Here is a 25,498-nt window from a genome sequence, read left to right as displayed (position 1 = left end):
CAGCGACGTGTATGCAGCTGTTCATCATCGTTTTTCAGAGTATGCACAGTACAGTGAGAGGACCACCTGGCCAACGCCGCTGTAGCCGCCGCCGTTACAAGTACAGGCACCTCAAAGGTCTATATGGTTTTTTTTTTCTCCATCCGTCGCATGTAATTTTATACACGCGCGCACGCGCTTCCACAGTAAGCCCAACGGTTTTTTTCGCGTTTGTTCATCGGCCGCACCTTTTCCCATCGATAAGAGAATACCGTTACAAAAATTGAATGCGCATTAATGTCAAAAAATGTATCGGTAGATAATACAAAACAAAAATGTATTGTTATTTCAGACTTCCTAATCTCACAAGAACAAGGCTGACCGATGTCGTCTGTCGTGTCAGCCGCCCAAAAGTAATCGCGGCAAACGGAACCCATTTACTTACTCCTGTGTCGTCTAAAACATTGCCACTTTAACGACTAATTATGTTTACGGTCTTATTTAAATTATCAGCTCTTCAATTTTCGACTACCCTTTAGCCAATTACGGTGTAACTCCTCTGCAGTATACAAGTGTCGGCGATTTTTGGGGGGTGATAAGTGCGATATCGACGAAGGGGTTAAACCACGTCAAACGATTTCAATTGTTTACCTCGATCGTTTCTCCCGTTTTTCATTATATTCTCCACCGATATAATTTAGAATTATGCATAAACGGAGAATTACACTACCGTCGGTTGGAGTACTTTGCTCCCTTTTAAGAAAATTTTTTTTTATTGGGTGAGGGCTTGCTGTTTAGACTATAAGTGTTAGCGTATAAAAATTTATTTTTCCGAATCGTTGTCAATGAGTTATTTTGTCATGTAAATTCTTTGATATGTAGTCACTTCACTATTTTCTTGTTTTATCAGTGTCGTTGACCTATTACATTATTTTGTGGAGTTGTCTTTAAAAACACACATGGTAAAACCAATACTTTCTAAGCTTCAAAATGAAGCTAAAAACTCATTTCGAATAAATTACATTTCATTTTAATGAGTTTTGGAGTTAATTAAAATTTAAGATCTCGGAAGTTCTATTAAAAAACAATGACTTCAGCGATGAAAAGGATATCCGATATGACGTAAGTCTCAGCCAACGGGCGCCTTGGACGTAATGCATTACACGTGTTGTGTACGTTTTGTATGAGTAAGATTCACTATTTGAAAAGGGATATTTTTTACAAAATTTCTCAGTTGACAAATATTCAGAAAAAAATGTTGCGAAACACTCGCTTATTTGTTTCAATATAAAAACATACTAAATATTCATTACAAAAAGTATTATACATAGAAGGGTCAACGATTCCATGAAGACCGTTACACATGAAGACCTCTAACGACCCTTTTTTGCGCGGGCCAAGTCAAAATTAAAAATACAGGTAAATTCAGTGGTATATTCGCATCCAGTCGCATCTCACGCATATGCATGCACATAATAATATATGGGTAAGTGGGTTTCTCGAGGCAATCGAAATAATAAAAAAAAAAGAACCAGCCATTAGCATAACACGAAGAACGGGTGGGAAAAACAACTGACTATCATCGGGTTTACTCCTGTCTCTTTCTCTCTTCAGGTATGTTTTTCTTGAACGGAAAGGGGTGAATCTTTTTAATAGTAGAACAGAAGACATGAATGAAACTCATCGTATTCACATTATATGTGTATTGTTATAATTTATTTCAATATTATAATGACATATATCTGTGTAGTCACGAGAGAACGGGTTTTTCATATGTTAGTATGTAAGACGTGGTATGTTGTCATAACCGCGCGCTGAACATTTAGTCGCACTAGTTCATATGGTCGGGGTGGGAACTTTTTACTGGCTGAATTACCCCTCGAAAATCTCGACAAACAGGTGAGTCAACTTCTATTTAGTCCGTTTAAATACGCAAGCACAAATAAATGATGGGCTAAAACGCAATGACGATCACACAAGTACACACACTGGTTGAAATCTAATACCAAACACCAACTACTTCTGGGGCACATCCTTTTTCCTGTTTGAGTAGTCGGTTTTTTCTGGAAAAAGAAAAGAAAAACAAAACCGGGTGTCGATTTTTGTGGCTGCTCGGGATACTCTCGGATCCGTTGGAAAACGGCGTTGAATGGATTTTATTATTCATGACACAGGTTCTCACGCAAAATGTCAGAAATCCGATTATTAGAGACACACAGAACGGACGGCTCGAGTAATAATAATAATAATAGGTACTTGAATACGTTTTCGACCGATTTTATTAGTAGTGTTATTTTACCACTAAGTCGGGTTGTTCTGTACTTCATAAAACCGAATACAGTGGGCACATAATCTCCTAGATTAAAGTAAAATAAATTATTTTGATGATGAAAACATTTTTTTTTTACCCGAAAAATCTTGATACGATATTCGTTTGATTATTATTAACTTATCGGATTACTCTACAACTCGACACAAATCTTAGGAAGTTGGTGTATTAAATGAACTAATTAATACGGCGAGACAATTTATATAATTTTGTTATTAAAATATTGCCCAACAGTCGCGATACAAGTTGATTTTTTGGGTTTTCGGTGATGCCAAATCGTTACGTTTATTATCTCAAAACTAGTTTGTAAAACAAGTTTGTGTTCGAATTCAAAAGTCAGTTACAGGGGTGATTTTTGGTCTCACCGCAGACGGTATAGACAGAAAAAACACCAAGTGGTTAATATTCGACGCAGTCCGCAGCTCTTGTTTATCGTTGTACGTTCAAGTGACGATAAGACGTTTTTTACGAACCTCGCGTGCTTATCGACACGTTTGTCTACGCCATCGTCTAGCAGACTACGGCGGCCAACTATTCAAGTCTCCGCATCCAACCGTAACTATCTGCACCTGGGAAATCATTTATATGCGCGATAATATGGCGACACCGCAAGCGTACCGGCGATTACGCCGGTGTTTTTAATTGATAAAACAAAACGCAGTACTCGATTTTTTTATTACGCGGCCCACACTGAACGCGCGAGTGCCTTACGCGTCGGTGCGCATTGAAAGCACTCGAATAAAATGCGCATTACACTTGGAATCTTCGGGGTGATTCACTTTTTCATTACAATCCAAACGACTGATTGAAAACTACTAGTCTGCGAGGGTTGGGTGCGGTGGCGGTGCGCCTATAAACGGCCGTAGTTAATATATCGATCCCGTTAACCCTGCTGGCCCCCCCGTCCCCCCGCCGTGAACACGATAATATCACTATGATTGTCGTGTACAACGCCGTCGTACTCGGAACATTCATTCCGTATGAATATCACACCAGTGATAATCGTTACATTTACCAGGATGGATCAGACCAGTTTAAAATGTATCAATAATAATGTACGTGACGTGTTTCGCGAGAACCGTTTTTTGGTTAGCCGCTAACGAAGTTTAATTGAATCGCCTGAGCCTATGTCAGGTTCCCGCGCACTCCAACGTCCGATTATCTTATTTGACTATTTATGTTTCTGTCACTTCAAACGATGCGTGCGAACGCGGGAAAACGTAAAGTTTTAATTTATTTGTTTTATCGCATAATCCTCGACCTCAATTGCTGCAATTGTGTCACACACGACCGAATAATCTAGCCCGTGAACACAAAGGTCACAATATCGATAAAAAAAAAACAAAGAAAATAAAAAACCTCGCCAATTGTTTCGTTCGACGGCAAATGTTAATTTTCACGTATTCAAATTACTTGCTACTAACATTAAGTTTTAGTAGCTGTTTATTGATCGGTTAGTTTTTTTTTTTTTAATTAAACCGGCACAATGAAATGCAGCGATTAAACTGAAAAGTCGTTTTGACATTATAAAACTATATTTACGGCGGAATTTACATCGCAAGTTTAATCGAATAAATTCGGTTTTCTCGTTAATGACGCGCTTTAATTTTTTTTTACCAAAATTTCAATTAATTAATATTGGCAATAGCGTACAGTGTTTTTGTCAGTTCTGCCAATTATGACGACAGCACGAGAGCTGTGCCGTGCAAATCTGGTTCCGTGGTAATATTTCTAATGCTCTAGACTGGCGAACAAAAAACCGGTACGACACCGAAAATTCAAAAACCACACGGCGTAAACGTTATGGCAATAATAACATCCACAAGATACACCACTGGTGTTGTATAATGCACTCCTTACGTCGGAAATCCGGCAACGTGGTGACGGTGGCGGTGTTAAGTTACACACACACACACGGTAGTGCGTTACAGAAACGTATTCGAAAAGTTGTGTACGTGCGTGCGCCAGTGAGCAGTGTGGTTAAAGAGACATTTTGAAAAGGATCGACAACATGGCCGCCGTCGACAGCTGTTCTCACGCACACCGCCCTTTTGTATGTGTGTGCGTGTGTTTGTCTGCATTACAAATACCCTGCGGGCCAGGGCTGCTCAGACGTGTGCAAATTTTTGTTTTTACTTCCGAAAAGATCGTACGTCGCCACCGAGTCAAGACGTGCTGCACGACCGGACGAGACCGTTGACGTCGAATCCACCCCATATACCTGACGTATAAGCTGAACTGATGGTCGCGTAATAGGGGTGGAACGCCACCGTCACTTTGTAGACGAATGACCCATTTTAGATACCCTTGGGCGCGGATCCCTGAGCGACAGCTGCCGCCGTTTGCACCGATCGGCAATGAAGTACCCCCACTACTGTATTGCCCACTGTGGTTCATGGATAATTCACCGTGTGCCACGGCCGATGCTGTAATTTGTTTTTGTTGTAGTCGCCTATACATAAGAGTGCGAAATGCGCACTACGGTTTGCGTAGTGATCACTCGCTATACGCGTTACGCGAGGGGACAAAAATTGCCCGATAAACGTCATCTTTTTATTCTTGACCGTTTTCTTAGGGAATAATGCCTCGCCTTTTTTTTTTTTTTTTTAGCACGTGGTCACCGGAGGGGAATGTTAACCTTGTGCAAGGCCGTCTACGCGTCGAAATGAATACGTCAAGATACGCGTTGAAGGGACGTGTCAGTTTTTTTTTTTTAATTAGGGTTCGCGGTATCGTAGACGGTGGCCGAACAGTTCCCTTTGGGGGCTTGAGGGTTAAACGAGGGGCGGAGCAGCCGACCACGCGACTAAAACTGCGTGTCTTACTTTTACTATAATGACATACATACCATTATAGTACAGATATCGAGTATGCGGGTGTGTGTGGTCAAGGACCTTCGAAGGGATCGTCGTTAGGAGCAATAATGTGGTTTCCGTATAGGTACGTGTATGGGAAACGCAATATTGTCTAGCAGTCTCCTTACTACTGCGTCTTTTCTGACCCTTCCGGCATTTAAACCTTTGCAGACTGTTGGAGCATCGTCAACTGTGTATTGGCTAACGTTAACGACGAAAAGTGACCAGACAATGACTGCCAACACTGTTAGTGAAATTAATTTTTGCAGACAGTGAAACACATAATTTTAACAAGTCACTAAGCAAAAAGTTCAGTTGTTTACATTTCTCGACGAATACACTTTCACGTATTGTGCTCACTCATTCTCCGTTGTGTTTTCGTTTGCTCAATTTATTATGATAACCAATCGATTTATTTGTCGTCCGTAACCGCGACAGCAGCAGCTGTTCTACAGCCAACCGGCATACGTCTGTCGGGTGAAAATATAGCAACGGTCATTTGGCGATCGGTACAACAGAAGGCTGAAAATTGCCGTTACATTTACTACAGACGGCGTAGACAAAATGTCATTAAGCAAAAACAGTTTAAAAAGTGTCAATAACCCCCTAGTTACGTTTTACAGCTCATATTAATTAACGTTAAAACCGACAACTTTTTAGCGCCATATTATATTACACGGCACAATAAAAGTTTGAAGTGTAAAAAAAATTACACCCACCCCGTTTGCTTTTGTTAGTAATAATAACGTTAGCGATTTACCGTCGATTTTTTTGTGTGCCAACAACTTATCGCGTTAAGCTCGTTGAAGCCACCTGGGTTCCGGACGTTTAATCATATCGTGAGCCGGTAATGAAAATACAATAAAAAAATAAATAAATTAAACTTGCACCTGGAGCCAATATCATAAGTGTTATTACGAAAATTCATCATAACAACATTGTGCCTATATATGTGTATATACACATATAGTATATGCTATAGCAACAATAGGATTATTCGTGTAGGCACACCTGGAGCGCGTAGTAATATATGCGTTTAATAAAATAATTTACCGACAGAAAAGTAATTTCAATTAAAATCAAATACTTCATTTTACCGCGTCGATTTCCCCTTTAGGCGTACTTTGATGTCGCAAATAAACAACTCGGAACAAAAATTAGGGTCCAAAAATTTATGTCAAAATGTACTGCCAACGTTTACCAATTATCATATGTAAACTTTTACAATTATATTTTTCCAAGTCACGCTATTAATATTCGCAAAATCGAACGGCATATAAACAGTGCGAACAAGAGGGAAAGTGAAATTGGGCGAACGAGATGNACAATTAGCGTTCAATTAACTTTACAAAATCGATTCCATTAGAAACGTAACGCTACTCGATAAACAACGGTTATCAATCAATTGAATAACGTGAATCCGAAATAAAAACTATTTCATTTAAGTTTACACCCAGAACACTTTAGCTTGTAAAAGCTTCGCAATGGATTTTCAAATGCATGTACTACTAGTATATAAATGACAGCATTTGTTAGGGTCCAAAAATTTATGTCAAAATGTACTGCCAACGTTTACCAATTGTCATATGTAAACTTTTGCAATTAGATTTTTCCACGTCACGCTATTAATATTCGCAAAATCGAACGGCATATAAACAGTGCGAACAAGAGGGAAAGTGAAATTGGGCGAACGAGATGGAGAAAACCCCTCGCACCCCGTGCCCGCGGTAAATAGTACATCGACACACATAATTTCATGTGCATTACAATGATACGTGTGAAATGTGCAGAAGTCACCGTTTACTATTATGCGGACACTATTTGTATACGAGTACGTATATGGGATTTAATCTTTGTCACCCCAAACGTTGCCCGGCGCTGTTCGGGGTGCGGGGTTTTTTAGGTGCAATGGCGGCTTCGTTTTACCCCATAACATTGACCTTCAACACCGACGATGTGCAACGTTGCCGCGGTGTGCTTACCGGGCCGAAATTTCGAGTTATATTGTTCAGCGCGAGTATTCGAAAAGACGAGGCCGTGGAGGTGGTACATAAATTCTCTCTAATTCGTTTGTAAAAAGAATACATTTTATTAACTTTTCAACCAAATCCAATGGCACGATAGTATGAATACGCACAAGTATCAGCCGTTCAGCATATACCTACACACGGTAAAAAAATATACGGTAAAAGGCTTCCCGATGCTTCAGACGACCGGAAACGGTGTCTCGGGTTCTTCAGTCGTTGCGCCAGTGTTTGTATACCGTGTGCAATGTTCTTCTCAGACATGTGACCAAACCCGTACGGCAGTGCGGAAGTGCGGTCTTCTCGGCGTATTATCGTCACTTTAAAACGCTGGGTGTATACGTGACGTCATAGAATTTAAAGGGGTTTCCTCCCCGTAAACCATCCACCCACGTGCATTTTACCATAACAAACCGCACTCATAAAAATTTCTGCCCGATGTTTTTTTTTTTGATCTCCGATCGTATACAGTTTTACGCAAAACGGTCGAACCTTTTTAATCGGAAAGGTTATATTTTTCAAATCGATATTTGGTTAAATTTTACACGGTTTCAATGAGACTCTGTAAAACTTAAATTTCTCTAGATAATAGATGCGCAAATTATTATAAAAGAGTATTCGAATACTAATGTAAAGAACAGTGATGATTTTTATTTTCCATAATAGAACAAGAGCTAAAATAACGGTTACAAAGGGCCGCTCTTCGTAGATGAACCGTATCGAAATCGCAGCTAGAAAAAAATGGCTGACGTTGTCGATACCGTTGAAAAACGTTACTCTAATCGAATAGCATAAATAAAAAATGATAAAACTGCAATGACCTCTAGGCGACTTAACCCTTAGTGTTTTGCATGGTTAAGAACATTATTATCTGTCTAAACTTTATTCGATGTAAATAATGGAACGATTATTTTACGATCAACTTGGCGTAGTGATGCAAATTTTACAAAAGAATTCTTAACACAATGCTATCCCTGTAAAAAACGCGGCCAGAGGGCTGTCCGACGATATGAATCTGCTTTGAGACCGTACAACAATGTACTAAATGAATGCACAGGTTAAACGACGGAATCGCGACGATTCTCATCGTTCTTCTTACATCATTGTCCGTTCGATATCCACGTACACCTACACACAGCATGGGGCCAACCACCAATGGGTTTTTAGAGTACTCGATGAGAACACTTGGTAAGAGACCATCGCAACAGCGTTTTTCTACGAAAACAATCGCCGCTTTGGGGGCGGACAAACACACTAGGAAAACAATATTAAGCCAATGTCCTACTGCGTATTAAAATTTGACGTTATGAGCTGTATGAAAAAATCATCAGAAAAATTTTTATTTGTTATAAAAAATCTAAATACAGAGAACTCCCTATCGATTTAAAAATCAATATTTTTACTTTTAAGAAATCGTCGAAATATTTTTAAGCAAAACATTAGTGCGCCAAAAGTGTTGAAACGAAACAATTCATATTTGAAAAAAAATGTAGAAGCTTTTGGGATAAAAAATCGTTTATCACAACTTATAATTTCTATTTAAGTTGAATGATTCCGTAATAGCATCAAGAACGAAGACACACGACGCGAAAATAAAACTTTCTCGGTGCATATGTACCGCATGCACTGTCATGCATAAATACACATTTGAGTGAACAGAAAATGAGTTCACAAGAAAATGAAAGGATCCGTCTACCTGGCAATGCAATACAAGGGGAGGGTTTCGTCCCGAACCTTTGACAACCGCACTTTGCACGATGCGGCAGCGTTTCTTACTCAACGCGCGATCAAACGACGCGTACGCGGCTTGCGCGCCAAAGGGATGCCACGATGAGTCATAGCGCGCGACGCCATTACTGTGCTCCACTATCGATCCATGAACTGCCCACCTCGCCCTTCCTTCTGCACAGTGTACTTTACCACTGTTCGACACACGGCGAAATTTCTTTTTCATCTCTCGTGTATGTTTTCACCCCCTCGCTCTATCCTTCGACCCTCAAAACACTTTCACTGCCATTGTCGTTAAGCAATATACCGCCTCGCATTCATTTCTCTATATCCGTAATCGTGACCAGCGTCCTAAATAAGATGCTTTTTCGCCATTTATGATCATTAAAAAATATTATACAGAGAACAAAATATAATAATATACACCATCTTAAAAACTGTATTTTTATTGAGGTTCTTTGATAACAAGACAAAACGGTTTTCGAATTATCTAGTTAATAGCAAATCAAACTTCATTTAGGCATATACGTTCAAAGTACCAACAAAATTAAATTTCAACAAGTAAATTAATTTTTATCTAAATTATTATAATTTTGTACAACTAAATTAATGAATTAAGTTTTACGAACAGCTGAAAAATATTAAGTTAACCGATAAAATTTAACGATAAAAAATATCGAACATTTAATTACTGTTACGATACAAACACATTTAATAAAATAAGTTAATAATATTTCGTTATTTTATGAACAATAAATATAAATATATAGAACAATTTTGTTTTATTATGAATTATATCATCTTTAACTTTTTTTTAAATAGGTCTTACGTTATTAGGAATAGTGAAATGGCCTGTGAATGTGTTGGTGTAATTTTAAAATAAAAGTTAATGGTAAATATAAAAAAAGTCAAGGAGTTTTCACGTAGATAACATGAGAGATTTCGTTGGAGTCTACACGAAGATATTTTTACAAAGTGTAAATAAAATATATTAGCACTGAGTAAAAGATATAAGTTCTAGTTTATTATTAATTAAATTGAATAATAAAGACTATTCAAATATCTTTTATATGTTATAATATCTTATTTTTGTAAAATCTAAGAATAGGAAATTTTAAAGCCGATTCAGAATACTTTACCCGCGGGGAGTTGTGTATGACTCATAATGAATGACACAGATTTAAATAAATGTAATAAAAAAAAAATGTACAATAATGCCTAAGACAATTTGTGTTGTTTAACCAAACAATAAACAAAACTCAAAGACATTTTATGTCGGACATCATCTGTTGCAACGGTACAGATGACCCTTAAAAACACTATTACATAACACGCACTAATCACTATTATTTTGTCTTGAGTTGGGGTTATGTACATTTAGTTATTGTGGCGTGAGTGAATACGGTAATGGTAACTACAGGGACTGCAGGTGCCTCCGTCAGAAATGTGTGTCAAGGGGAAGGTCCCGTTGACGAATCATCAACACAACAATATTGTATATATCCCAAACAAATGCCGGTATACATCTACCCTTGCACATATCTAGAGGGGTTTGAACTTTCTCCGCAAACGCAATGTACGAACGTTCATGAACATATAATATTATTGTATTTTGGGGTGTGTAGTTGCGACAGGAAGTAAACAAAAAGCATTTAACGTGTTGCACTCGGTTCCCGTACCGTGCTGGCGTGACTTAACATTGAAACAATTGAATGCAGATAAAACAAATGTGTTTGTATGCGGATTTAAATAATTATCGCCAAATTCCCTACATAACGTCCAACGGTAATCATTGTTCAACTGGCTATTTTATCGGCTGTTGACTACTAATTAATTTTAATATTCATATCACGTTTTATCGAACCTATTTTCACACTTACCTTTTTATCAGTGAGCTTTTCGCATCTCCTCATCTTGCATATTTGATGACTTTTGTCGTTGCGACATGGAGCGCAATCGCCACAGTTGTCTTTTCGCTGACATCCAATACATTCACCACATCGTTTTCGTTTCTTCTTAGTCTGTTTATCGAGTCCATTGCTACCATTCTCGCAATGATCAGAATCCATCATGGATCCTCCACTAGACATATTTGATATATTGTGCTGTACAAGCGGCGACTTGAATCCGGCAGTACTACTAATCGCAGCTACCTGTCCCGAGCTTTCCACACTTGAACTTCCTACTCCATCACTTTCCACAGAACTATCCATACTAGATGCTCGTACTTTTCTCCGTTCTTTTTTACGCGATTCTTGCAAGCCTCTCGGCGATAGAGTGTCCTCCATTTTTACCGAATCGATATACGTACCGCCAGCGTTCTGATAAATATGACTGGGAATTTGAGCGGAAACAATAGCGACCGGTTCAGTCTTCACTACTGTCAAAAGAGTGGCTTGATTAGACTGATGATGTGGCGCTCCCATAAAATTGCCTTGTATTATTGTACTTTGATGGTGGTTCTGGGGCGCAAAAGCGTGTGGTGGAGGTGGAGGAGGTGGATACTGTGGACTTTGAAACAGATGTATAGTACCGGCTCGATCATCGAGAAATTGTTGTTGAATACCCGGCACTAACGTTGGATAGCCCCGAGGTGCAGCGGCTGCTACGTTAACTGTTGACAATGTATGAAAACTCGGTAAACCGGGTGATTGATTAGGCGATACAGCTGCTGGCGTCAATGTAGTTAGTGACACCGTTTCCGGATGTTGCTGTTGTTCGGTTTGAAAGTTGAACTGAGATTGAAAAGACGGCAACTTACTACCGGCGGGTGACGATGGGTAATCAAACGATCCTTTCGACATGGAGTCTTGAGAATTGCTGCCATCCAATTTACTTTCCCATGGCCTATAAGACTGTGGTTGTGGTATGATCATAGTTGTTGGGTACAGATCTGGACGATGAAGTCCGTCTGGATTATAATCCCAGTGCATGTCCATAATGCGACCGTTGGTCGGATCGTAGCCGTCGCCGGGACCCAAACGAGCGCCTAGACCCTCTGCCAGTTCTACCGCCGAGAACGAACTAAACGGCGGAAGACCAGGAGCCGGGCCTGGCGTCTTGGATTCCGGCACTGTAGATGACGGGGTGGCAGGCTGAGTCGGCGGGTATCCCGCCGTACCGTAAGAGGCCATTGCCTCCCCGCCACCCTCGCTCATACTAGCCGATGTCGCAGCCAGCGTCACGTGCCCATATCGTCACGTTTAACTTTCACTGAAAACAGAAAAATAGTATTATTAGAAATCATAGTGTCTATCAATAAACTTCTCAATGTAACTTTCAAACATTTTACTAGTAATGTTTCAGACTAATTTATTAACAGATAATTTAAAATTTCATTATTAAAAAAAAAAATTTTTTTGAGTCTATTTTCATTTTGAAAGCATTTTGATCGATTTTTTGCACCCTACGACAACAATAAGTTTAAAGGAAAGAAGTGACTCGTGACCTATGGCAAGACGCTGTTTGAGGTATTTCTCCCCAAGTAACGAGAAAACCCGCCCAAGGGAAAGAAAACTGTAATAGAGACAAGTAGTTCACCCTAAAAAAGATACCCTTATGTCTGTGCGATTATGAATACTCTCAGTTATGGAAGATTTTAGACGGATGAAATTTAATCTTGTAAGAACGAAAAATAAGCGAATTATTGAAAAGTCCGGTGTTAACAAATTGAAAATAAATTTAGTAATGTAATAATGTTTCACTACACTTGAAAAACTAAATTTGTGCATTTGACTAACACAGATAATTGTGCTTGGCATTTTTTCGAAACAATTTTTCAACTCATCGTTTTACACACATAGACACGTCAAAAGTCTAAACACATTATAATAAAATAATAATCATGGTAATCTGAGGCAAGCGCGTACAACCGCTATAACGGCGTCGATGGTTAATCAGGAAGGATGTTTTTATTGTTGAATAAAAACACTTTATTTAATAAAATGACATACACATACATGTATACATTTATAACAACGGCTGTTGTTGATCTACACAGCTTTATACATCACAACGTATTCACGTTTTTGGAACTCTTTACACATAATAGTAATAATATTTATACTGTTCAACTTACACACACAACATCATAATACATCGTAACTACAAATTAATATGACAACGTCCAATTAAAAAAGATAAAGCAACGGCCATAACACATCACTCGTTAAAAACTGTTATGAGCTATTTGAATCAAAACTTGAATTTTGTTTCAAATGAAAAGTTTATCGCCAAGTTACTGTCAAGTGACCGACAGTGCGAGCAATAAAACGGTTTAGGGTTTGTTTGTAAACATTTACGTTGATCCCGCAAAACGAGACAGACGAGAGAACACAATGCGAGAAAACACTTCCGGCGTTGCGCTTTCACTTTCTCTCCTCCTGGGGGGTCGTTGCCTCCCCTTGTTTGTCTCGCTACCGCCGTCAAACGAAAGTTACAATTTTCGCGCGCAACCCCATTTATCACGTGTTTATAAATCAAAATTTGGTTCATTAACCGTCGAAAAATTTGTATCAGTGTTTTTTTTAATTAATCGACATGTACTCACTTAAAATATTTTCTCATTCGATGATTTTTAAATGAAGTCCAAATTAAGAAAAATAACAATTAAAATAATTTTTTTTTCGTCAAATTCACACCGAACATACACTCAAACGCGCGCGCACTAAGCTATCCACGCACCTCGACACGACTGTGGCTTAGGTGTACGGTGTACGCGGCACGCACGACGCACATTGCACGCACAGGGTATACGGCGCGCGCACGCACGCACGGCATCGATGGCACCCATAGCCGCCGTTGCTGCTTAGTTACCGGCCGGTCCGCTAGGGGTTGGTTTTTCGCGATCGTCATCGTTGCTGTGACTAATCGCGAGGAGGGGGTATTAGACTCGCGCTCCCCGGCATCCCCCTACCAGGTGCCCCCGGGGTGGCAGCTGTATTGCCGCATCGCTACCGCGTGCAGCCGTCGACACCGTCGCCGTGGCGCACATAGCGCAAACGCACGCACGCACGCGGTCATTGTTAAATGTTCACCGCCTACCCGCCAGCCGTGGTCTTACTACCACCTCTACCGCTGCCGTGATGCAATACCGTGTGTAACGCACCAAAACCGTCCCTGCCGCACCACTTCTTACGCCGACACTATCACCACCACCACCGGTACAGTCATCATCACCCGGCCCTTTTGTGTCCCCGCGAAAAACTCCGGCTATACTATTTATTTTTTTTATTATGTTTTTTATTTTAATTATTGCTTTTAATCGGAATACAAAACCAGTTTGTGAACGGTAACAATAAAAGCGGACTGTCACGGGTCGCATAAATAATGTGAAAAGTTTTATTATTTGCGACTTGATTTAAAAAAAATGTTTTTATTATTTCATATGATTCAAAATTTTATATTACAAAACAGAATATCAATTACAAATATTAAACCATACGTAAATTTTTAAAAATTCAGACGAAAGAGTCTAAAAATTATACTTGATATAGAATGCTGATAAATTCATTATTATGTTATTTCGTGCAAATAATAAATTTAAAGGTTTAATCATCGACCTATGTTGATTAGAATTTTTGTATATTCTAGTAGATATATGTAAAATCCAATTAAAATAGTTGCAATAATTATTAATGAACCAAATGTCTTTCAACTTTAACTATTATAACAAATAAATTACAGTTAATAAATACAATAACGTTGTATTGATTATTTTTCATTATACAATACAGTTGTACGGATTTTACAAAAGTTTTTAGTCGTTAAAATTCGCATAATGCCAACTTGACTGTATTATAAAAAAAGACCAAAAGGAATAGTTTTTAAGAAAACTTAATAATAATAGTTTTTAATTCGCAACGGAATTATTGTGATACCGTTTTATCTTATTAATAATTATAAAAAATACGATGATTCATTTATTTCTATGATAATGATAAATAATTAAAATTAATTGATGTACATTTATTGATTGTAATTATTTGTATCATCAGGAGATAGATTAGGCATAGTAATTCTTAAGCAGAGTGTAGAGTATTACATTGTAACGCATATTTAAAAAAAAAATTAATAGGAATAAAATTTTAAAAAAGATATTGTAAAATTCATTCATTCATTTGTTAATGTAATTAAATTATAAGTAAACATCCACCTTATTGAATATTTATGAGAAATACTAAGATTAATGATTAAATTTTACTAGATAATTAATTATTACTTTATTTATTTATTGGTTTATTTTATTATTAAGATACTTATATCTGCTGTTATATGATTTTGTGTTGTATTATATTGCTTACTTTATTTTTAGAGGGTATTTTATTTATGTTAATTAAAGTAATCTATTTATAAGTGATATAATACATTTTTAGATTTTATTTATTCAAAATTTAGTAAAAATAAAATTATTAATATGTGTTTAATTAAAATTAACACGATAATTATAATTTTTCACTTGGTAAAATTTTGAAGTTGTCCTACAATTGTTTTTGAAAACATTCTTAAGGCATTGATCTGATCTAACCTAACGCAAGCTAGCAACATTCCTTTAGCTAATGTATAGAGAGAAAATAATTTTCTTAAATCTCTTTATTATACTTGTACATTTTTAGCAATGTAAACCTATGCATAATGAATCCTTAGCCAAAGATTTATACATCATGATTCGCCTATATTTTATTTGGATAAAACATAAAAAAATATGAGCTAACGTCGTCTTAGTTTTTAATTCAGAATCTTACAACGAAAAATTGTTGACATATTTTCTTTAAGGTTTAAATTGTCTGTGACATAATGCAATGTCAGTTGTAATATATGAGCATAAATGATACTTTATTCGGTCACGCGGTTTCTAATTCTTCTAAAAACCACCTGTTCAGCTTACACTGAGCTCAATAACATTTTACCAAAAAAAAAATTACAAAATTCATAGTTACTTTTTATTTTTTTGTGGTTTTTCTAATTTTTAGTCTATATAAAATAACAACTTATTGGAGTTTTCTAGATTAAATGTAATGTTACTATAAATAAAACTTCAATAATTTTTTTTTTCATATAAATAATAAAGACTTGTATAATATGCCTATATAAAAGAATGTTACTATATTTAAATTAAAAGCACCATGGAAAATTAAATTTAATACTAATTTTACTAACCTTAACTGGAATATTTCTTAAGAAAAATTTTAGCCTTACAATAATATCATTACTTAACACTTTTTCTATTTTAATGAAATATTATGATATATTAGTATAAAACCTTAGATAAATTAACAATTATTTACAAAAATAAATATCATAAATACTCAAAAAGTATTATAATTTAAAATAAATCTAAATTACATAATATTTTAATTTTACGATTTTATAAAAAATTCTAGTACTCCTGTATTTATTTTTTTTTTATAAAAATTATCATACTAAAAAAATATTAAAATACTTTTTTATGTGTGTTCTTTTTTTTCAAAACCACTGATAGTAAAACATAAAAACCGTTTATGTATTTTTTATTTATTTTTTTGTTAAACTCTGCCAATAGTACAAGAGCAGNGTAAAACATAAAAACCGTTTATGTATTTTTTATTTATTTTTTTGTTAAACTCTGCCAATAGTACAAGAGCAGCAGTGTGGAAACCAGAAAACGTCTATGTACAAATTATCTCCTGTCCCTTGCAATGCTACCAACCGTTTTTGGACATATTTCTGCTTACACGTTGTAGTATACCCGAAAGGAGTTTCGCAAATTCCACTGCAAGGCTGATCTGGAGATCTGAAAATCAAAGAACTCATTTATTATGATATACTTACATTATATTTTAAAAATTATATTTATTATTTGAACATAGGTAATTTTTTTCTTCAACATTAGTTAAACAATTGGGAAGTTTGAGTTTTCAAAAATTAACTTTTGGTAAACTATCTATTTAATATTTATCTTATTTAACTAATGATATAATGAGATGTAACACTGATATTACCTAAGTATTATCTATGTAATGGTTATTTAAAAATATAAAAGTTTTTAATATTTAAGCAATAACTAATCACTGATTTACGATATTTTATAAAACGATTTAGTTATGCATTAATATATAACGCGAATGCAAAAAACATATAATTTTTAGTAACTGTTGTGCGGCGCCTACTGTAGACAAACATACGTACACGTGTGTACGCATAAAAAACTTGTGGAAAACAATAGATTTTCATTATCACACTAATATCACATGTATCATACTCACGCACAGATTTCCGATCTGATTGACTGTGTATACATATCAGAAGGTGTTCGGACCATGTTGACTACGTATTTCCATTCACCTTGAGTGTTCAATGCAGCCCTCGGATAGACATTGTTTATGTTAACTTGGCACAACTGATCTTGTTCAACTTGTCTTTTACGTCTTTTGTAACCACTTTCAACTGGGCTGTACAGAATAACAGATCATTAAAAAATGTTTAAATTTTTAGATGTTTTATCTCGCGTTAATACAATAACATTTTCATATAAGCAATCCTATTTAATAATTTTATGCATACTCTTTTGACATACTTAGAATTCCACTGCTGATTTCCTAAAGGAGGAGGACTTTGGGTCAATGAAACATGTGGTAAGTTATACCTTCTATCTGGGTATCCAGCAAAGTCTATGTTTGTCTCATTATATTGATAATTTTTACTAATAAAAATAAATAAATATTTCATCATTAACTGTGTTAAAACTAACTAAAATCATTAAAAAATAAAATTCTTTACCTATATGAATACGGATTGTCGCTTAATTTCTCTTCGTTAAAAAAAGTTTTAAAGTTTTTGTCTACTTTGGTCACTAAATAGCTTATCAGTCGCCTTTAAAAATAATTATATAAGAAAATCTTACAACTAAATAATATATTTATTATTTGAGTTTGTAAAAATTAATGTATTATATTTTAGAACAAATGATCATTGGTGCAACTAGAGGTGCTTACAGGACCATATTAACCTTAAAGTACTTTTGGTATTATACCTAGAGCCTATGAGAAGAAAATGGGTTTACGAACTCAATTTTTACCTTTGTTGTGCTTATTATTGGTTCCAAATTATTTTTAATTAGTGCCTAGGGCTTACGAATATCTAAATCCGGCTATAAATGTTAGCCCAAAAAATTCAGAAAAACTATATCTATTATTATGTAAAAACATTTTTAGGGTAAGGTGAAAGTACATTCAGGTCCTTCCGAAATTTTATCTAGTTGCACCTGTGATAGTAACTCATTTACTTAAAAAAAATCAAATTAATACATACGTACGTATTTTTCTTTAAAGGACAATTTTGACTTACTCGGGATATCTGTCTATATTCTCACAATACGTGACGTCACCATTATAATGATAAACGCACCTGGGAATTTGACCAACGGGCGCAGGAACGAAAGGCTCGTTGTATCTGCAACCGCCGTATGATTGTTGACAAGGCGCGTGTCCGCCGACTACAGACACTATCAACGATAACACCCACCACTCGCTAAGCATCTGCAAACATTATAGGCAGTATTGTTATTTATTATAATATTTAGTGTTCTGTACCAGTATCCAACAAAAACGTTATAAACTAACAATTACATTTAAGGAAATACATGGTATTTTTATATACTATCGATGATTAATTTATGAATCAGCATTTTTATATAAAAAGAGTAATAAATATTTTTCACAGATTTAACAGGTCTAGTTATTTAAAATTTTAAACAAGTATTCTTTTTATTTTCAATATAATACAATTTTTGTAATAATATAATTATTATTATTTTATTATTAAAAACAATGCCGCAATTACAATGAATAATATCTAGGTCTTTAAAAAATATACACACGTATACCAAAAAATAAATAAAACCTTGAAGCGACTAAAGTTAGTTGTACTTTTTTGGTATAAGATAATATGATTCGATTAATTATAGTGTGAAATAAAAATATTAATCATAATTTTTCATAGATAAAACATCACTATAAACGTGTTAATATATATTTATTATAAAAATATTAAACTGAGTATCTTAAGAAGTTATTTATTGTATGTTAAATTATATTACTTATTATATGGAATAATTAAAATAATTTATGAATATCTCTCTATAAATATTTAAGTAAAGCATGAAATACCTATTGATATTGTTGGAAATCTCAATATCTTATGATAACACAACAGCCTTATTTTTCCTTATAAAATGAACCAATAACAAATTTGTGGAGTTCGTGCAAAAAAGGATAAATGTAAAAACTGAAACTTTAAAAAAATTAACTTGAAACTTACATGAGTCATTTTTATTTCAAAACATAAAAACATTATTTTGAATGTTTCACGTATGAAAATTGGGATTAAATGTATCTTACGAGTAAATTTTTATTTTTATTTCATTTTTCCAAAAGTTGAAATTTTAAATTTATCCATTTTTGCTAAAACGCCGTAGAAATAATAAACTGTTTATCAATACTGATGCAGTTTAAGGATTAAAAAACTGTTTTGTTTATAATTTAATAATGATGCACTCAATTATATTATACTCCTATATTCATATACATCTAATAATCTTGAGATATTGTCATTCATATAATTAAAATGTATAAGTAAAAATAAATGACTGTATCTATATGATTTTATTCGAAAAAAATCTCACAAGTTAATATAAAAATTTGATAGTGGATATTAAATAATTTAACCGAACATTTTTATCATGTCGAGTGCATTTAGTGCAATAATTGAAAAGTATGAATAGCTTAAAATTTACTTAAAAACAAAAAACAAAAGAATCAAAAATTGAAATAAAAAAATAATGTAATATCTAGTAAATATAAATTAATTAAAATATAGTTTACAAAACAAGTCAAACTTGTTTTTTGTGCAAATTGAATCTTTTAAATGCATATTTACAAACACATTAGTTTTTTTTTAAACTTTATAACTTTTTAACAAAGTAAAAAAGAAATAGCAAAAATGAAAAGTTATTGTTAATGCTATTATTATGTAGTATAACAAGTAAGTTAATTATTTTTTTTATTAAAATTAAGAAACTTAGCGTTTATTTTATAGGTATTTAAAACTGCGATGAAATTTTTACAATTCAGTATGGTATACATGTTTTGTTTAAGTTAGCTATCATATTTTTTTCATATTATTTAGATAATTTGCCTGACATATATTTTTGTATTCCCTATCTTTTAATGTAATCACTTAGCCATCCGTTTTTAAATATTTATATCTAAATTTATTCAGTTCTTGCTACAATCTAAAACTCATCAGGCTTACCTACTTGACGTTTACTTGAACAATTTGGTTAATGTCCCCTTGTATTAGCATATTGTTCGTTTTATCACACCAATATGAAAAAACATAGATTACGTAAAGCCATAGGTATATAACATTAAAAAATCTTGTGTAGAAATACCATTCTTTAACGCCGTAAATAATGAACTTTGAACAAGCCAAATGTTTTATTTTGTTTATTCATAAAAATATAATCAATACGATGTTTATAGTAATCAATATCATTCCATTATTTTGGTAAAATATTTTTTAGTTATTAAGTTGTAACATCATGTTAGTAATAATTCACCAAAAAAAAAACATTTTGTTATTTGACGCCAACCCTCCCACCAATTGATTAATCTTGAGTATGCCATTGGCTAAGATAATTAAAAAACATTTAGATATATAATAAAAAATAAAATATTTATAATTTCTTAAATCAAATAATTAATATCAATATATTTTTAGGTATTTAGATACCCAACATATTTTGTGATATCGGCATTAATGAATTTGTAATTCCGAATGAGGTTTCACAACACTTTACGATGGTCTAGTGGAGTTCACAATATCAATAGAAATTCATTTAGCTTTCAAAATACTTGCAAATTAGTGATGATAAACATATTATTATAAGTCATAACATACGAAAAAATATTTGAAATAAAGTTAAGATAATAAAAACATTACTTCCATAGATTACTTCTAAAATCTTTCACTACCACACGCATATTTTTTTTATTGAGGAGTAATTTCTCGAATATTCAGTAATATGACGTTGAGGGATCACCTCCCTCTAAAACAAAAATTATTACTTTGGTACTGTATACACTTATGATAATTATTCACATAGTTGGGTGTCTCAGAAGTGGTTCAAACAAAATTTAGAAATACGTTAAGTTCTGAGCTCTGGTAGTAATCATATTTTGTTTATCATTTTGGTGGCACATTGAGTTTTTTGAATATATTTTTGTTCTTTCATAAATACTGTTCAATCAAAAAAATAATGAATTCTAACACACGAAGTTATGGTATGCCTCTCCAATAATAAATATTTTAACTGGTACACTAAGTCAATTGACAGATCAGTTGTCTAACATTTTGATTATCCATGTTATACATATAGATTCATAAAGACTCAAATTGTATAAATGCGAAAGCAAATAATTACCTATTAACTGAGTAACACGACAGATTTACAAAAAAACTATTATTTTAAAATTAAACTTTGAAAAAAAAACAAACAAATTTCAATATTCTTTTGATTATACTAAGAAAATTAAGATATTGTTGATTTTATAGTTATGTTATTGGTATTACTTTTAATATCTACGGAAAAGCGGTTGTGTATGGTACAAGCACATTGAGTATCTATTTAGAAATGAAATACGTTTTCATATTTAAATAAAATCATAGCAAAGAAAATACATATGAAGGTCACAAATTAATACTGTTGTTTATAAAAAATATATTTTAAACATAACAATAATTATAAAGTAGATACAGCCGTAATGACGTTCAAGGGAGTAAATATGTGCCTCGATGAAGTTTTTATATAAATTGATACAAGAATTGTCTTGGTTATTAACTCGCTAATTCTCATATCGGCGATAAAATCTAATAACGAATATTAAAATATTCTATATACTCCCTTTATAGCCTTGTGGTTATCTTAAGTTTAAAACCTTGGTAAATTGTCTTTGGTAGTTGATGATTAATATTTGAGAAGGTCATTTATAATATTTAAAGTAATTACATCTTAAATAAAATATTTATTAAGTTTACTTGAACTATTTTTAAATAAAATCTTTTGATTATTAAATAATAAATATTAAGCTAAAGTTAAAAACACGAGGTGCTACATCATAAAAATGAATGGAATTAATTTCATAAAATTATAATAAATAAAACTATAAGGTATGACTTTATGACGACGGTGGGGTGTGATGAACTAGAATCAACTTGAAATAAGATAATTAAACGTTAAATTTAATTTTCGTATGAGAAAGTATGTTTTATTCATACACAGTTTTAAGATAAATAAAATACCCACCGAGCTACACATATGTATTATGGTAAGACAATGCCGATTGGCAGACGAATATTATAAGCGGCCAAATGTAAGTAAAAGGTAGTGTTGAACGCAAGTACACTTTCTTTGTCTGTCTGTCAGTCAGTCACGAAATTGTATTACTAAGTCAAGGTCCTTCAGTATCAGAGGAGTAGTCGTCGGTACAATAAAAAAAAAAAATATCGCGAATTACAATGCGACACATTCACACGTTTAATAATTCAAATGCGTTTTCTTGTGATAATGAGATTCTGAAAGCAAACGCGGTAATATCTATAATCGTTATTAGGTCACATTTCGATGAAAGTTTCACGAACTAAACTAACGTGACGATTCGCGGCCACTGTGGACAACGGAGATGAGTCGGCACAATACTGAATTTGATTCCTTTACCGGTTATACAGCTCATCTTTGAGTTTCCAGTTATTGGTTATAACCGCAGTTATTATGTCACAAGACTATACGTTTTGTGGCCCATGTAAACAGTATGTCGTATCGTTTAATTCCAAAATTAACGTTTTCGAAATGGCAAAAATCGTCAAGTGGATTTTCACTGTTGCTAGCTCATCTCCCCCTTATGTCATAACCGAGTTTATGAGGAACTGTCGTGAAAACATTGTGCAACATTTACTGATTTACCATTATATGTATTTGGATATTCTAATCAATTTGTCTTGTTAAAAATAATAACATGTAGGTATTTTTTCATTTTTATCATTTTATAATTCTAGATTCGTCAAATGAAAATTATGTCTTAAGTTATTAAGTTTGAATAATCCTATGAATTTTTGTTTTAGAATAATTTTTTAAAGATATTTGAAAATTTAATTTTTATTCTAACCTTGTTAACTAAAAATAAAATTTATTTTTTAATTTAATTATTTATTTATAGTCGTAGAAATGTTTACGTGTGTATTTAAGACCGGATTTAGTGCCGAACGAGTTAGAACGCACGTCCAAAACCTAATACTTTTTTGTGGTTTTAGGATTCCAATTTAAAAAGTGATTAATAAAAAAAAATTAAAAACTAATCATTTGGTAGTTTATTGTACGGGTTTAGTGTCCCTTGTTTATAATTAGCATAGAGCATAGTATTATTACTGTTTTCACCACCTCTAATCTTCACATATAATTAGAATTAATTTAATTTAAACTATTTTTGACCTTTTTATTTTTACTTATCATTTTTGTTAAATAAATAATATTTAGAACGACGTGAGCGGCCTTTAATTATTGTGGGCCATTTGGCTACCAGTCTTGTCCTGGATTTAGATATCAAAATATTTTTAAGAAAATAATGGTACACTTTAGCTGTTGTACATTTTATATAATTTATTACTTAGAATAATATAAGCTATTATGTAGAAAAAATAATATCTCACTAAAAGTAAATGTAATATAGTATTACATTTGTAAAAATGTACAAATTACCAAACAAAACAAGTAAAAAAAGAATTTAGTAAAGAATTGATATTAATACTTCAACATGTTAAACTTTCATGCAATTGTTGACAACGTAATATCATAAACATTTTACAAAAAGGCGAAATATGTCATTATAAATTTCTACTTAGTGATGATGAATCATTTAAATATTTTACTTTTATTGTAGCTATTAAAAAAACCTGTCAACATCTATTTTAAAATACAAAAATAAGAAAATTGCACTTTTAAATATTTAAAGATTTTTGGTTGAAAGTAAAAAATTACATTTGTTACCATTTATCATATACTAATAAACATTACAGTTATTTGTTAGTTATTAGAATTTAATTTGACAAACTCAAAATAGCTTAGACGCGTATTAAACGACTTAAAACTATAACTCTTCCCAAAAATTTATAAGTAATTTTAAACAAAACATTTATTTTTTATAAATAGTTGAAAACGTTTATAGTTATATAACTCGGCAATTAATTTATAATAATATATACTTACGGTACTTGTATTTTTTTGTCATTGTAAAACTATAATTAGAATTATACGAAAACGCAAATGAGTTGTAAACTATGTCCACCAAATAAACGGACCATAAGTATGACGCGCGTAGACAACTTTGAAGGCATACTGATATTGAAAGATCCTGTGCGGTACACTCACAATAAATATAATGGTAAATATCTGCATGAATCGTCATTGGGATTGTAACGCAAGTGTGAGGATCAGACGGTATTTGTTTGTTAGGTAACAGACACGTCTTGTATTCATTGGTGGCTTAACAGTAACCGTAAATTTGAACTTTCACCTCGATCCTACATTTCATATTGATATCATAGCAATATTTTTTTATTTTTGGCTTAGGCATACTGTATGAACACAATAAATATATGATATACACTTATACGTTTATACAATATAAAGAATATAATGCAACGTATTATTTTCATTTTTTTTTTCAAAAAAAAAAAAATATTTTCAATCGGCTGACTTAAATTTTAAAATAGCAGAAGTATTGTTGTTATATTAATACCATTAGTTAATTTTTACAAGGGAAATTTTGTAGATTAATGAATATATATACAAAAAAATAAGTCTTAAGAAAGTTGAATGATTATATTATTTTAAATAATAAAAATTAACAAAAAAATGTATATTTGTTATGATCTGTTAATTCTTAAGACATAGCAATTATAAGTTTAAATATTAAAAAAAAATTCTTTGTTTGGCTTAGCTTAATTTAATTTAAGTAAACAAAAATAAGGTAACAAATAAGTTGAAAAGTTTGGTGATAAAATTTAAGTCATGGACTAAGTGAGGCTTTGATATAAGAGGAACAAAGAAATAATAGCCCATTAATAGTAGCATTTTCTAAAGTAAAGTTCAATTTTTTAAATATAAGTCTTACGCATGGAAAATTAGTGAAATACTCTTAACCGCCAAATAAAATGAAATTTTTTAAATAAAATTTATTTCTTCTGTAGCCGCGCATAAGCTAAGCCATAAGTTTTTTATTTTTACAAGAAAATAAAATGAAAATTTGAAAAAATTCATATTATTATTATATTTTTCATTTAATAGTAATAGTTGCATACTCTTTACCTATTGTTCATTTGTACTTAATGAGTATTTTCTAAAATTATGTAGATAAATGATAAGCGGAATATTTTCTTCCATGACATTTGTTGATAATAATAATGTAAATACAAATTTAAAACTAAACAACGGATAAAATATCAATTATATTAAACGAAATTACTTATAATTGAATTAAGATAACTCCATT

The 25,498-nt window shown here is 33.0% G+C and overlaps 2 protein-coding genes across 6 annotated transcripts in view; both read right to left on the bottom strand.

Annotated features, from left to right (window-relative positions):
* The window catches only part of LOC126905682 (DNA N6-methyl adenine demethylase), a 28,542-nt gene extending 14,914 nt beyond the window's left edge, over positions 1 to 13,628 (bottom strand). Inside the window, exons 1-2 of the mRNA XM_050685624.1 lie at positions 13,465 to 13,628; positions 10,796 to 12,128 (exon numbers count right to left, since the gene is read on the bottom strand). Of these exons, the coding sequence (XP_050541581.1) occupies positions 10,796 to 12,073 (1,278 nt within the window). The 5' untranslated portion in view covers positions 12,074 to 12,128; positions 13,465 to 13,628. The remainder of the gene's footprint in view (positions 1 to 10,795; positions 12,129 to 13,464) is intronic.
* Positions 13,629 to 16,473: 2,845 nt separating this feature from the next.
* Positions 16,474 to 24,425, bottom strand: LOC126905705 (uncharacterized). 5 transcript variants are annotated; one of them, XM_050685684.1, is made up of 6 exons: positions 24,214 to 24,419; positions 18,300 to 18,430; positions 17,673 to 17,765; positions 17,470 to 17,595; positions 17,159 to 17,344; positions 16,474 to 16,686 (listed from the first exon to the last, which is right to left on the bottom strand). In XM_050685684.1, exons 2-6 carry the CDS (start codon positions 18,428 to 18,430, stop codon positions 16,512 to 16,514), a joined length of 711 nt encoding a protein of 236 aa, XP_050541641.1. In that variant the 5' UTR covers positions 24,214 to 24,419; the 3' UTR covers positions 16,474 to 16,511. The 5 variants fall into 5 exon arrangements, with proteins under 5 accessions (XP_050541641.1, XP_050541637.1, XP_050541638.1 ...); XM_050685680.1 differs by having other exon boundaries at positions 18,240 to 18,430; positions 24,214 to 24,415; XM_050685681.1 differs by lacking the exon at positions 24,214 to 24,419 and adding an exon at positions 21,376 to 21,590 and having other exon boundaries at positions 18,240 to 18,430.
* Positions 24,426 to 25,498: the final 1,073 nt, after the last annotated feature.

This window comes from Daktulosphaira vitifoliae, unplaced genomic scaffold (genome assembly GCF_025091365.1).
Source record: "Daktulosphaira vitifoliae isolate Bord-2020 unplaced genomic scaffold, ASM2509136v1 Scaffold_4, whole genome shotgun sequence".
Lineage (NCBI taxonomy): Eukaryota > Metazoa > Arthropoda > Insecta > Hemiptera > Phylloxeridae > Daktulosphaira > Daktulosphaira vitifoliae.
Note: the sequence above shows the minus strand (reverse complement) of the source record. Positions and strands in the feature narration are given on the sequence as shown.